The following is a 14,789-nucleotide window of genomic DNA, read 5'->3' as shown; positions in this document are numbered from 1 at the left end:
GGGGGGGAGGGGACGGAGGGCGGCCCGCTCCAGACGTAATTATGGAACGAAGACGTCATCCTGGATTACCGGGGCCCTAAATCCAGTGAGCGGCGTGTGGATGAGAACCAGGGAATTTGGACGCAGACGCAGGGATGGGGCCACGTGAGGACGAGCCAGACTGCGGGGAAGGCCCAGGATTGTAGGCCGCCCAGAAGCTGAGAGAGGCGGGGAGGAGCGTCCCCTTAAAGGAGGCCTTTAAGAGGGAGCAGGGCCTTGGTGACACCTTGACTTTGGATTTCTAGCCTCTAGGACCCAGCTCTGTTGTCCCATGCAGCCCGCGGCGTGGAATCCAGATCTCTGACCGGCACCCCTCCAGCCCACGACATCTGGGAGCCCTCCACCCCATTCCTGCCACCTAGCTGGGCTCCGGGGCGGCATGCCCTACCACACCAAGGCCTCCTATGCCCCAGTGCCTTTGCACCTCTCACCCCTCTGTCCAGAGTGCTGCGTCCTGCTTTCTCTGTTAGCCTCCTGCCAGGACGTGCCGTGCCTCTTCCTATCTTGCTTTGGGGAGTCACAGGCCCGGCCCTCAGAGAAGCAGCTGGTGGAAGGACAGACTGGGCGAGGGTACATCTGTGAGTACTGGGGAGGACCAGCGGGAGCACCAGCAATTTGGAGCGTCTCAGCGGCTCAACGGTGCGGACCTCACAGGCGGCTCCTGGCTCAAGTCTGCCCTCACGTTCCAGCCTCTGGCTTTGGATTTTCAGGGTGTGAGACAAGGGAATTGGAGATGAACTTTGACCATGCCCCCCGCCCTGCCTGTGCTCCAGGACTTGGAGGGCATCATGCTTGGGCACTGCTGCCTCAGTCTCCCCTCGGGGGCTGGCGAGCCTCCCTCTCTGCCGGCCCGAGGTCGTTTCTGGTGCGCGGCAAACACACAGTCTCTTCCTGGGTGGAGGGAGGCTTTTCCGAGGCTCGAGACTGGGCTGACAGTGTTGGGGTCTCATAGCACGACACCCCCAAAGCCCAGCCCAGGGAACCAGAGAGGTCTAAAAGGTTACTCGTTGGCCACTTTGGTGGTTTCTAGATGTCCGGACAGATGTGCCATTGTGCCTTCTCTGTAAGGTCCAACACTCCTGTCCTTTCGTCCCCCTCCAGTCCCCCCCCCACACCACAGCCTCAGGGAGGCTCCCCAGGCCTTGGGGGGCACCACAGCCCCACCCCCACCCAACCCCACACCCCGCAGTCGGGCTGGGTCTTTGCAAAGAGGAGCTTACAGACTAAATCCCGTTCCCCGCCCCCACACCCAAATTCACCTGCTGAAGGACCAAACCCCAATGTGATTCATTTGGAGACAGGCCTTTAAGAGGCAGTCAGGTTAAAGAAGCTCACAAAGGGAGCCTTGATGCCGTCAGGCTGTGCTTCATAAGAAGGGGGAGCGACAGGAGTGATCTCTCTGCACAGGAGCGAGCACAGAGGAAAGGCCACGGCCAGAGGGCAGCCGTCTACAAGCCCGGAAAAGAGCCCTCACTGAGCCCAACCCTGCCAGGCCCCCTGACCTGACTTCCTGCCTCCAGCAAGGTGCGAGCGTAATGGTCAGTGGAACGCTGTTTTGTCGGCATAAGCAGGAGACCAGAAGCCATGAGCCGGCTCGGCTGGAGCCCGGGACAGAGAAGGGCAGAGCTGAGGAGGGTGCAGTGGTGCTCCGAGCCCTCTACCACTTCGTGCCCTGAACCTACAGTGGCCACACACGTTTGGGACGGCTGGGGGAGTGTGTGTTGGGCTGGGGGACAGAGATGCTCTGGCATGGCCCCGGGCAGGGACAGAGAGATACAAACAGGAGAGGGGCAGAGACCAAGGAGGGAGGGAGAGACAGAGAGAGACGCAGAAAGGGGAGAGACACAGCAGGGAAGGAGAAAGCTAAGGGAGTGTAATTCTAATTGGCAAATCTGGGGAAGAATCCACCGCTATGCCTTACACCATTCTTGTAATTTTTTATTCTAAGTTTAGAACTGTACCAGAATAAAAAACTACAAACAAAACCCACGGCCACTTGCTTGTGGAGGGACGGGCAGGCTGAGGCACCAGTCAGGCGTCTGTCCGCCCCTGTCCCTGCCTCTCCTTAGCTGTGAGATGCTGGCCAAGATGCCCCCTCAGCTTTCCGTCTGTCTCTCAACCTGCTTCGACTGGCCTCAGGGCCTTTGCACACACTGCTCTCTGAGCTTCGAATGCTCAGCCCCTACCCCTAGCCTTCTTCATCCTTCACGGCTTAGGACCAGGGCCCTCCCCCACCTCTCTACTCTCTCCAGCCTGGTCAGACACCCCCGCCCCCCAGGTCTAGGCATTCCCCCAGCTACCAGGAACCCAGCTTCAGTTTTATACTGGGTTTTTAAGTTTATAAGTTCACAAGGGAAAAGCGTGCTTCTGCCCCAGACTGAATGTCCCACAAGGCTGTCTTGTCTTGTTGGCCGTGTGTCCCCAGTGTCTTGCCCAGGGTCTGGCACACAGTGGGTGCTGAGCCTTACAGAGAATGGAGATACAAAGCAGCGCCCTACATCCTCTCCGGGCTGCCCTCTGGGGCAGAGGTGAAGAAAGATGATACAAGGTCATGGTGGCAGGAGGGGCTGTGGGCACGGGGCCAGCCCTCAGCCACCCTGAGCTGGACGATGCCTCCGGGGAGGGATCACTGAGCTGGAAGGAACAGAACTGTGGGCTATCGGGCACCAGACAGAAGAGCTTCTGTGGTCGGGCACCCGGCTGCCCCTGCAAGGAGCTGCGCTCCCGTCTTGCAGAGCGAGGAAGGCAGATGCCTCGGCTGAGGACTGGCTCCCGCCCCGGGCTGCACAGCGGGGCCACTGTGCCGCAGACACTGGCCCACTGAAGCCCGAGAGGGACCCTCTGCAGCTGGAGAAACTCACTTGAAATTCACATCCGCAGCTGCCCCATTCCTCTAGCAAGGCTTGGGGGGCGGGGCTGGCTTTTACATGGGGGGAGGGGCAGGGAGCGGGATGAACAAGGCCCCCCTGAGAAGGCCCCGTCGGAGGGGGACTGTGCGCTCCGTGCCCTGCCTCACGTGGAGAGCCCACCCCTGCCACCTCGTGCCGCGCTCCTCAGCCAGGTCCCCCAACGGCTCTGCGAGCGAGGGATTAACGTCCCTGCTTCACAGACAGGGAAACTGAGGCACAAGGAAGCCTTCGGCCCCTCAGCGGCTGGGATTTTCTGGACCTGGAGACCTTCCCATGTGCTTTTGCAGGGTGTGCGCGGGCATCTCTTGGGCTCGTCCTTCCCGGAGGGAGGGTTACATCACGAGCTCCTGGGCGTCAGCCCCTGCGGTGCACTGTTACGGAAGGACGGAGGCCGGCCGAGGGTCCCGCCATCGGAATAAGGGAGCCTGTGCCAACCACGTTACCCCACGCCGCCCCGAGGAGCAAACAGAGGGACACGAGGCCTGGTGGCTCGTGTGTCTCTGCTCCCTTCCCGCACGGCGTCTTATTCCTGCCCGTACGTCCCCCACTTGCTCAATAGCTACTGAGCGCCCACCGTGCGCCGGGGTCTGTCCTCTTGCTGCCCTACATCGGCAATCCAACCCAACGCCCCGGCTGTGTGTGTGTGGGGGGGCCTGGTGGGGGAAACACTACCAACAAGATAATTATGTGACGTATTTAAGGTATTAGACTCGCCGAGCGTCCTGTGGCTAAGAACCACCGTGTGCACTAAGTGGCTTACGGCAGCACACATTCATTCTCGTACGATTCCAGAGGCCGGAGGGAGTCCGAAATCGGCTTCACGGGGCTGAAGGCAAGGTGTGGGCAGGGCCGGTTCCTTCTGGAAGCTTGAAGGGAGAATCTGGGAAAGGTTTGAAAACAGGCTCTCCCTTCGAGCTTCCGGAAGCACCCTTGCGATGACATGGGGACAGCTCAGGGTCATGTCCCCATTTTGAGGTCCTTAGCTTCATCACGTTTGCAGAGTGACTTTGCTGTGCAGGGGAACATTCGCAGGGCACAGGGATTAGGATGTGGATGTCTTTGGGGGCTGCTGTTTAGGAAGAAAACCATTCAGGGATGGAGCCAGTGGGTGATGAATGGCCCCAAGGGGTCCCCTCCAAGAGGGAGGCTTGTGCGCCGAGATCTGAAGGAAGCAAGGGAAGCATGGTGTCTGGGAAGGGCACTCCAGGCAGAGGGAACAGCCAGTGTGAAGTCTGACAGCACCAGGAAGGAATGGGAAGGAGCTTCTAGAACTGGAGGGGCGTGGATGTGGTGGGGGAGACGGAAGAGGAGGGGGGCTGAACGTGGGTTTTCCCTGGGGAGGGCCTCTGCCCGCAGGGTTTTTTTGTTTTTGTTTTTTAAAGATTTTATTTATTTATTTGACAGAGAGAGATCACAAGTAGGCAGAGAGGCAGGTAGAGTGAGGGGGGAGGAAGCAGGCTCCCTGCTGAGCAGAGAGCCTGATGTGGGGCTCGATCCCAGGCCTCTGGGATCATGACCTGAGCTGAAGGCAGAGGCTTTAACCCACTGAACCACCCAGGTGCCCCTGCCCGCAGGGGTTTTAAGCAGGAGTCGGATGAGATCCCTCTGCCTGTCACAGGTAAAAAAAAAAGTGGTAACACCTGGATTCATGGGAACATGTGTGAGAATATAATAGTCGTGAGAAGGTTGTCGAAGAATGTTCAGAGCTCTTAAAACAGCATGGGAATGGGAGGTTTTGGGAGGCTTTGGTGGAGGTGGGGGGGGTGAGGAATCAATCTTAAAACATTCAGCAAATATTTGTTATGTGCCTGGCCCCATCCACCGGCGGTGTCCTCCGCACCCCAGCTCAGAGAAGCGGTGGGCATCCCCCCACCCAGTGCGACAGGTAGGATGTGGAGACAGAGAAGCCGTACCTGGGAAGACCCTCGTCCTGCCATTCTTCCTTCACATCCACGTTTTCCATCCGGAGCGTGGCTTCAGTGGTCCCCATGAGAACCGAGGAGAGGCGCTGACGTGAAGCAGAGATGAACCCTGAAGGCGGGCCAAACGGAAGCCTTACTGGACGGTCATCGTACTAACAACCCCCCGCCCACATGTGGCCCTTCCAATCAACATGCAGAATGTTGCATTCTTCATTACACGGAATCACGGACCAGCCCCAGGAGATTTCCCCAGGTCCCAGGTGAGAAAACAGAGAGGTAGAGAGCTGATGACCGCCACGTGTCACCAGGTGTCAGCCCACCTCGCTATGAAGCTCTGAAGTCCGTTCTTCTTAGGGCTCATCATCCCTCCCTTACCTTGGATTTAAACTGGGAAGCAATAAATCCAACTAAAATCATTTATACTAAAGTGTTAGTGACTAATATACTTAAACTTCCTCGCTGGGACTCTTTTTTGGTGTCTTTTTAAAGATTTTTAGAATTTTTATTTATTTATTTGAGAGAGATCGAGCGTAAGAGCGAGAGAGCACAAGCAGAGTGAGAGGCAGAGGGGAGAAACAGACTCCCCACCGAGCAGGGAGCCTGATGCGGGACTCCATCCTGGGACTCCAGCATCATGACCTGAGCCGAAGGCAGGTGCTGATCCGACTGAACCACCCTGGTGCCTGGGGCAGATGCTTTCAAAAAGGACCGGGTTGACCCCAGCCCACCTCTACCTTCTCCAGGCTACCTGCCCTGCTCCTTTACCCCCAACAAAGAAGCAGGTCTCGACCCCACGACCTCAGGACTAGGGCCTGCAGCGTGGAAAGAGACTGGGGCTGGAAGCTGGGGTCGTAATTCTTACTAAGCACAAAACACAAATTTTGTTTTTTATTTTTCTGAGGAGCTGGGGACCGGGTGGGGAGACAGGCAGCACCCTGAATGGTGACTCCCCCGGTCACCCCTCCCAGCTTCAGCAGCCCCATCTGCAAACCGAAAAGTTGCACCAGAAAGGAGCTTTATGTAATACCTTTTTGAACATAACATTCCAGGATCTTAAACTTGGTCAACTCCATGGGTTCCACGCTTTGAAACCAGTGGCTTCCAACTGCAGATAATGTTGCCCTCGCCCCTTCCCCCAGGAGACACTTGCCAATGTTTACAGGCATTTTGGTGTCCCAGCCTGGGGAGGGGGCTACTGGATCAAGTGCGCGGAGCCCAGGGATGCTGCTCAACACCGCAGAGGGCTCAAGATGCACCCCCCTCAGGACCAAGACTGATTCAGTCCCAACCGCCCGTAGATCTGAGATCGAGAAACCCTGTCTTAATTGCATGCTCGGGAAGGGAACTTGGGCTGGGCTTGACAGTCACTACAGAGGGCTCGCTGTGTCCTTGCCACCCATCCTCCAAGCAGCTCCTGGGTTCTTACTCGCACACACCAGCACCTAAGCCTTCCCCCCTCCCCCGCCCCGTCCCCGCCCCCCATCCTTCCAGTTGCCGAGGCTACCCCCCCTGCAGAGCCTACCCCCCTGCAGAGCCGGTGCAAGGCGCTAACGTTTTGGGCGCGGAGAGCAGCCCCCGTGGGCGGGGTCTGCATTCGCGGTTGCGGGTCCGGGTTGGGGTCCGGAGAGGGAAGAGGGAAGGCCAGGCAGGGGGCGGGGGAGGGGTAACTAAAATTAGACACCCCCCCTCCCCCGCCACACACACTTGGGTGAGAGTTTCCCACTGGATTCTTGTCACCGTTCTGAATGTCGTCATTCATTCATGGAGGAGGGACAGTAAGACGCAATACGCCAAAAAAAAAAAAAAATTAAATACATAAATAAATAAAACATAAACATCTCTTCTTATGCCGGAGGCGAGAACAACCGCCCAGAACCTTGCTGCAGGGGAAAGTTCGGGTCCATGGAAATTCATTTCCTTTCGGGGGAGAGCGAGGTCTCTGCATCTGTTTTCCTTATCCCGAGCCGGGTGTGACCTCAGCCCCCAGGAAGCATAACCCCCCCCCCTCAATCCCACCCACGGCCGGGACCCTGGAGCCACACATGCCGGCCCCACGATCCTCTCAATGTGGGGTGTGGTGGGTCCCCGTGGGCCCTGTACACGCCTGTCCTAAGATCCCGACTTCACGTTTGAGGATGGAGAATGAGGCTCGGCTCGGTGCTGTTGAATTGCCGGTGTGTCACATCCAAATTCAGACGGGGAAGGAGGAATCCGTGCTCAGCCTTCTCCCCTCCTCCCCACCCCATAGGCAAGCCTCTGTGTACACATCTAGCAAGTCTTTTTATTTTTTCCTCCAAATCCGCTCACGGTGTTATAAATAGGGAGTGCACAGAGATAGGACGTGTACATCCCGGTCTCTTAGGAAGCGTCCCAGAGAGAGGCTGAGGGTTTTATCAGCCTAATCTCTAAGCACGTCCTGAAAATGGTGCAGTCCTCCGCCGAGCAGGTGCGCGGCGGGCACGGCAGGCGGACTGTGGGTGTGTGTGCCTGCGGATGGTTTCCCCGGGCACCGGGAGACATGGCTGTGTGGCCGCCCGGAGAATCACAAGACCGCGGCTCGCCGCCCGCTCCCACCCGCCCCACCTGCCAGAAGGGGCTTTGCGGCCGCGGATGCCTCGGGACAGACCTGGCCCGGCGGGCTGCGAGAAAGGAAGGCAGACTCACCTCGGAGGCCTCCGCCGGTTGCGCGCAAACAAAGGCGAGCCCGGCGCGGAGGCAGCCGGACACCCCTCGCCTTCGGAGCGCAGTCCGCGGCCCTTCAGAGCATCCGAGGAGGACGCGCGCAGGGGCGGACTCCGCACCCGGGGAAGGTCACCCGAGCGACGTGGCGGCGCAGATGGGCGCTTTCGTCCGGAGGTGGGGGACGGCTGCAGCGAGCGGGCGGCGGCCCCTCGGCCGGCCGCGCTCGAGGCCCCTGCGGCCGCCGCGGACCGTGCCTCCGAGGTGTCTTCTCCTCGCCAGCTCGCAGCTGGCGGAGGCTCGGCTGCCTCGAGACAGTTAATTATGCTGCTTTTGTGTGCAGGGTGGGTGAGTGGGGGCAGGGCCGACCGAAAAGCACAGCCCCTGCCAGAATCCGGTGCTCCCCATTGGCTGAAAGGGAGGTATTTCCAAGAGCCTCACCAGGGGCAGAAGCGGAAATGATTTCCCGATGGCGCATCACAGATTTAAAAACAAAACAAGGAACAAACAAACAAACAAACAAATAAACGACAGCCCTGGGCTCATTCCCTAGATTAGGAGCGAGGGAGAGAAGGAGGGGAAATAGCTTTAGGACCCCATTCCCAGGGTCCCTAGCCGGCCGCTCCCTGTGGACCGAGCCGCGCGTGCCGAGGACCCAGCTGCGTGCTGGGGAGGCCGAATCCTCCGAGACACACTTGCTGGGGCGGGGGGTGGGCACCGAGGGAAAGGCGCCCCCTGCAGTTGTGCGCCGCAGGGGCCCTGCCTTGGAGGACGCATGAAGAGTGCAACCTCTAAAATCCGATCAGAAGGGGGTTCGAACCCTGGCTGGGAGGGGGGGTTCACACCACGAGCGGGGTGACACCACGGGGTGAGTGATCTTACCTGCCGGGTCTCAGTTTCCCCATCTCTGAAACTGAAACATCATGGTACTGGCGTTTGGGCATGTCACGAGATGATGTAGGAGAGCGCTTCGCAGGGCGCCCGCGAGAGCTTCTCTACTGGTTTGTGTTGCGGCGTCTATTTTTAGACCCATAGCGGGTTGAATGGTGGCCCCCACGAGACGTGGCCATGTCCTAACCTCTGGAACCTGTCGTGAATCTGACCTTATTCGGAAAAGGGGTCTTTGCAGATAGAATTAGGAATCCAGGACTCTCATCTGGAGATGAGGTCCCTCAGATTTACGGTGAATCCCAAATCCAACTACAATTGTCTTTACAACTGCAAACCAAGGAATGCCAAGGATCGCCAGCAACCCCCAGAACCTGGACAGGCATAGAATGGATTCTCCCTCACAGTCTCCAAAAGCAACCAATCCTGTCAGTACCTTGAGTTTCAACTTCTGGCCTCCAGAACTGCCAGAGAATAGATTTCTGTGGTGGTTTTTTTTTTTGGGGAGGGGGGACCTGCACCTGGTTTTTGATACTTTGTTACAACAACCCCAGAAAATGAACCAATCCCTCCACCCCAGTAGGAGCCCATGCCTATTGCTTTTTCACTTCAGTGGATTTTCAGCTGTTCTGTAAACACATCCCACCACAGGGCCTTTGAATCTGCCGTTCCTACTGCCAGGAACACTCCTCTTACATTATTCAGGAGTCAGCTCAGAATTAATCTCCTCACAGAGGACTTCCCCAACCACTGCTATCTTGCCCCTCACTCCCGTACCCCATTCCATTGCCCAGTCTGATTTTAGTATATACATTTTTAAAAAATATTTTTATTTATTTATTTGACAGAGAGAGATCACAAGTAGACAGAGAGGCAGGCAGAAGGGGGGGGAGCAGGCTCCCCGCTGAGCAGAGACTCCCCCTCAATGTGGGGCTTGATCCCAGGACCCTGAGATCATGACCTGAGCTGAAGGCAGGGGCTTAAGCCACTGAGCCACCCAGGTGCCCCAAGTATATACATTTTTAAATTGTGGTAAAATACTCATAATATAAAATTGACCACTTTAACTGTTGGGAAGTGTATAGTTCAGGACATTAAGCACACTCGGGACTCCCATGGCTGTGCAACTATCCCCACTCTCTATTTTGAGAACTTCTTCATCTTCCCGAACTGAAAACTCTGTCCCCATTAAACTAACTCCCCATCTCCTGGCCCCAAACCCCCACAATCTCTAACCCACTTTCTATCTCTGTGGATTTGCCGGTTCTGGACATATCATATAAAAGGAGCCATACACGATGTTATTTCTTTATGTCTGACCTCTTTGGTTGAGCATAATTTTTCGAGGGACACCTGCGTTGCAGCGTCAGTGCTCTGTTCCTTTGGATGGCTGAAGAGTATATTCCACTGTATACATGAGTCACATTTTGTTTATCCGTTCGCCAGCTGATGGACATCGGGGCTGTTTCCACTGTTTGGCCGTTGTGAGTAGTGCTGGTGTGAACGGGGCGTACACAGACTTATCCGGGTCCCTGTTTTCAGTTCCTCAGGTACATGCCTGGGAGTGGAATTACCAGGATATAGAGTAGGTCTGTGTTTCACTTACTGAGGAGCCTGATTCCCCCCACCCTGCCAACAGCACTTACCAGTATTTGAGAGTATTTACTTATTTCTTTGTTTATTCTCTGACCCCCAGCTAGATTACAAAATTCAAGATAAAAGAGACTTGGTTGGTCTTTAAAAAATATATATTTAATTTATTTATTTGAGAGAGAGAGAACAAGCAGGGGGAGTTGCAGGCAAAAGGAGAAGCAGACTCCCCACTGAGCAGGACCCTGGGATCCCAAGACCCTGGGGAACATGACCTGATCCAAAGGCAGACACTTAACCGACTAAGCCACCCAGGTGCCCCTGACTCGGTTGATCTTGTGCACAGCCATGTTCTCTGCAGAGGGCAGCAGCACCCAGCATAGAGGAGACTTCTAGGAGATGCAGGCGGAATGTGTGGATGCTGGCTCCCCTCATGGAGGTAAGACAGTACTCTGCTCACGTTGCTGCTTCACTCACTGCATCATGGTCTGTGCTCTCCAAGCCCAAGGCAGAAAGGTGTTGCCCCAGAGCAGGGGAGGAGAGCCAGAGCCTCCTGGCTGGAGGAAGTGGAGCTCTGGGAAGAGACACTTTAATGTCAGTTGAATGGGAAATCCAGGCCAGTCTTTGTGCTGGGCACTAGGGTCCAGTGTGTGAATCAGAAAGACTTTGCTTTTGCAGAACTCCCATTTGGAGAACCAGATGGGCAAAGGAGTCTGGGCTGATTTAGAGGTTTAGTTTGGAGCAGAGTGCCTTGGGGAAGGGTGCATGGGAAGACTTCTCGGGGTGGGGGGTGGGCAGTAATGACGTGAGTTGGGCCCTGAGGATTGGACAGGAGTGGGAGGGATGAAGAAGCAGGAGAAAGGCATTCTGGACAGATTTACAAAGCAGCGGTCGGGCCCCTACGAGAGAGCACAGGGAGCTGTCCGTGGTGCTGTGGCCACGGCGGAGCAGCCGTTGCAGAAACCAGGCTTGGCTCTTCTTGTAAGGTTTATTTTTAATGGTGGTTAAAATACACATACATAACATAAAACTTGCCTTTCTGATCACTTTTAAGTGTCAAATTCAGTGGCATCGATTACATTCACAATGTGCAACCATCCCCACCAACCATTTCCAGAACTTTTTCACTTTTCCAAATCGAAACTCTGTCCCCATGAAACACTAACTGCCCCGCACCTGAGGTTCGCCATTCTCTCATAATTTTTCTTTTCTTTTCCTTTTTAAAAAAGATTTGATTTATTTATTTATTTATTCATTCATTCATTTGACACAGAGAGAACTCAAGCAGGGGGAGTGGGAGAGGGAGAAGCAGACTTCCCACTGAGCCCAATGCTGGGCTCGATCTCAGGACCCCCGGATCATGACTTGAGCCAAAGGCAGACGCTTAACGACTGAGCGCCCCGCAGGCGCCCCTGTAAGTTTCTTGAGATCAGAGATGTTGCACTTTGTGGTTGTTGTGTCTCAAGTCCCTAGACCAGTGGTTCTCACCGTAGGGCAGGGATTCTGCCCCTAAGGGACATTTGGTGGTGTCTGGGAACATTTTTGGCTATCATGACTTGGGGGATGGAGACGATGCTGGCGTTGGGTGGGTACAGACCAGAGATGCTGCTCCACATCCTACGATGCACACGACAGGCCCCCCACAACGGAGAATTCTCTGGCTCCAAATATCAACAGGATGGGTTGAGAATCCCTGTGCTAGAGAAACACGTGAATCATAGTCTGTTCTCACTGAACGAGGTTGAGGCAATGAAATTGCTGAAGCTCCTTGACTGTCCTTTTCCTGACTTGCAAAGGGGATTAATACAAGGACATTCATGCCCCATTATTAGTTGCTTCTGTATTTGTAAATCTGCCTACTGCCTGAAATTAATCTGTCATGTTTGTAACCTCCAAATCAATACTCCTGGTGTTTTCAGGGTCATCGCACACAACGCAGAGTGGTGAAAACTTCAAGTGCTGGCCATACATGTTCCCAGCTGGGCTTGAACAAAGCACCATTTTGCCAACTTATTCCAGCCCAGGTTGTAAATGGCCCCTTTCGGGATCCATTTATTACCACGATTTTTGCATTTTTGCCCTTTAGTTGGTGGTTTTGCTGTTTCCAGTGGCCCCCGCATGCAGTGCTGTCTGGTGTTTCTGAGCACAAGAAGGCTGGGGTGCAGCTTACAGAGAAAATATATGTGTTAGTTACACTTTATTCAGGCATGAATTATACTGCTGTTGGCTGTTAACGAATCGACCATGTGTATTAAATAAGGTGTCTTTAGACAGAAGCATACAGAGCACCAGATTATGTGTTGATGAGTTGATGAAAATATTGTGACCAGAGACTTGCAGGGACCTACCCCAGGCTTTCCCCCAGGGGCCATACTTCAGCATTCATTCTCACTGGGTTTGCTACAACTTTATAAGACAGAGCTGCTGCCAATAATGAGAATGAACTGTATCTACTTCTAAGGGCTACTGTAAGGACCAGATAAGATCGTGCATGCAGAGCATTTAACACTTTTAATAAATAACATGGTAGGGGGGAGGGAGGGAAAGATATTTTGTAATCCAGAGAAAACACTGAAACAGACTTGCTTTTGTATAAAGCATGTAGCCGTCCTTCGCTCCTCAGAGCTGCAGGGATTTGGAGGGACGCCCTGTGTAATTACCACTCTGAACTCTAGCCAGGGCATGGTGGGACAGTGGCACTTGCCAGACCCACTCGATTGTTCCTGGTGACCACACACGGTCATGAAGACTCAGGTGGAAGAATGCCATCCACTAAACCACCCATACGGCTTTCCTTGGTACCCTGGGCTTGCCATGGTTTCTGTCCAAGAATTAACTAGCCCTGTGCCCGCTTCATATCAAGGAGGAAAGGAATACCACTCCTCCACAGTCGGTACATGTACTGTTTTTTTTTTTTAATTAGTTTTTAAAAATTGGAAGTAATTATAAATTCACATGCACTAAGAAATAACAGAGATCTTGTGTACCCTGTCCCCCCATCTACTCAATGGTAAAGTCTTACACAATTATAGCACAGCCTCACCCTTGCTTTCCATACCTGGAAGCCAGATGTCCTCAGCACGAGGTCCCTCACGTAGCCCTTGTAAGGCGCTTCCACTCCCCATTCTCTCCGCCCCTACCAATCACAAATATGGTCTCCATTTCTGTAATTTTCACGTTTCAAGACTTTTATGTAAATGGAATCACGAGAGTATGTAAAGCGCGTAACCTTGTTGCACCGGCCTTTCCGCATAATTCTCCAGGGCTTCATACAAGCTGTGTGCGTCCGGAGTGGACTCCTTTTTCTTGCTAAGTAGCCGTCTCTTTATCTGAAATGTGCAGAACAGGTGAGCCCGTGCAGACGAAAAGTAACTAGTGGCTGCCGGGGGCTGGGAGACTGAAGGCTGATGCAGACGGTTTCTACTCCGGGTGATGCACATGCTCTGGAGTCACGCAGTGGCGATGGGCGTGCAACTGTGCCCAGGGACTGAGACCACTGAGCCGCACACTTCCGAGCCCAGAGTGCGAACCGTTGCACTGACCCGCGCACCGCAGGTGGGTGAACCGCACGGCCCGCGAACGCCGTCTCGGTCAAGAACGAACTCTCCATGTGACTCACACTTGGCTGTGGTTTCTCCGCCTGCCACGGGAGCCGGGGCGTTCTCTGTAGGGCGTCCCGGGCCCCCACCCACTCCTGCCAGGACCCACAAAGGCGCCTAGACCCTGCCCGCCCAGTGGCAAACCACTGCCCCGCACGACCACTAATTTAGGGCCAGCAAGTTTTAGGTGCTGAGTGGGCTCTTAGAGGGTGCCCAAGGGACAAGCAGGGCGTAGCCGCATCAGGAGGGCCACCTGCACCCAGCAAGAGCGGACAGCGCAACCCCCAACCTACCCAAGTAGGACACAAACCAGAAGGATCTCCGCCTCCAGCTCCAGCGGTTGAAGGCTGGGCGGGGCTCCAGAAAGGGGCGGGGCTCGAGGCCGACACCCCGGATGTTGAGCGGCCGGAGGGAAAGAGGGACTACAGGAAGGGGCGGGGATTGAGGCGGGGGCGGGGCTCGAGGCCGAGTCGGCCGGCAGATGTGCAGTGGGAAGCGAGAGGGCCCGAGCTTCGCGCGGGGTGGGCGGGGCCTGGGGCGCGTGGCGGGGAGCGAGCGGCACGCGGCGCGGGGGCGGGGCGCAGGGACGTCACCGCTGGCGGCCCCGCCCCTTCGCGCCTCGGGTCCGCGCGCGCTCTGTGGAGACGCCAAGATGGCGACAAGCGACTGCTCCGGCTTCGCGTGGGGCGCCGGCCCACAGTACAGGTAACGGCCTCCGCGCCGCCGCGCCGCCGGCCCGACGCGGACCCACTCCGGCCCCGGGGAAGCCGCGGGCCGGCGTGTTGGCCGGAACCAGGCGGGACACCGGCTGGGAGGCCTGCGCCAGCCAAGATGGCCGCGCAGCCGGGAGGCCGCGGCTCGGACTGTGTGTGGGAGGGTGAGCTGGCGGGCGGGGGGTCGGTAGCAGAGGGGGCGCTCGGGGCTGAGGGGAGGGCAGCGGCCCCCGAGGCGGGCACACCAGCCCGAGCCGGGGGCGGGGGGACGCTTGGCCGCAGGGTGGCCGCGGAGGGGCCGAGCTGGCGGGTGGAGAGACCGGGGCCGCGGGGCGTGCGGGGCGGTTCCGGAGGGCACCGGACTGCGCAGCGCGCGGAGCGGAGGCCGAGGCGGCGGAGCGGGGAGTGGGAGGGGACTTGATCCTTATTTGGAGGACAGACAGGCCTGGC

General features: G+C 56.2%; 2 protein-coding genes across 5 annotated transcripts in view; one reads left to right on the top strand and one right to left on the bottom strand.

Annotated features, from left to right (window-relative positions):
* The window catches only part of ATCAY (ATCAY kinesin light chain interacting caytaxin), a 27,911-nt gene extending 19,993 nt beyond the window's left edge, over positions 1-7,918 (bottom strand). Inside the window, exons 1-2 of the mRNA XM_059388657.1 lie at positions 7,535-7,918; positions 4,862-4,979 (exon numbers count right to left, since the gene is read on the bottom strand). Coding sequence (XP_059244640.1) covers positions 4,862-4,938 — 77 coding nt within the window. The 5' untranslated portion in view covers positions 4,939-4,979; positions 7,535-7,918. The remainder of the gene's footprint in view (positions 1-4,861; positions 4,980-7,534) is intronic.
* Positions 7,919-14,188: 6,270 nt separating this feature from the next.
* The window catches only part of ZFR2 (zinc finger RNA binding protein 2), a 37,061-nt gene continuing 36,460 nt past the window's right edge, over positions 14,189-14,789 (top strand). For 3 of the 4 annotated variants that reach the window (XM_059388655.1, XM_059388654.1, XM_059388652.1), the window contains exon 1: positions 14,245-14,331. Coding sequence is in view for 1 of the 4 variants with exons in the window: in XM_059388653.1 (XP_059244636.1) it covers positions 14,279-14,331 (53 nt within the window). In the remaining 3 variants the exon portion in view is untranslated. Of the gene's footprint in view, positions 14,332-14,789 lie in introns of all 4 variants that reach the window. The other variant, XM_059388653.1, reaches the window with a different exon arrangement.

This window comes from Mustela nigripes, chromosome 2 (genome assembly GCF_022355385.1).
Source record: "Mustela nigripes isolate SB6536 chromosome 2, MUSNIG.SB6536, whole genome shotgun sequence".
In the NCBI taxonomy this organism is placed as follows: Eukaryota; Metazoa; Chordata; class Mammalia; order Carnivora; family Mustelidae; genus Mustela; species Mustela nigripes.
The sequence above is the reverse complement of the archived record's forward strand: the minus strand, read 5'-3'. Positions and strand labels throughout refer to the sequence as shown.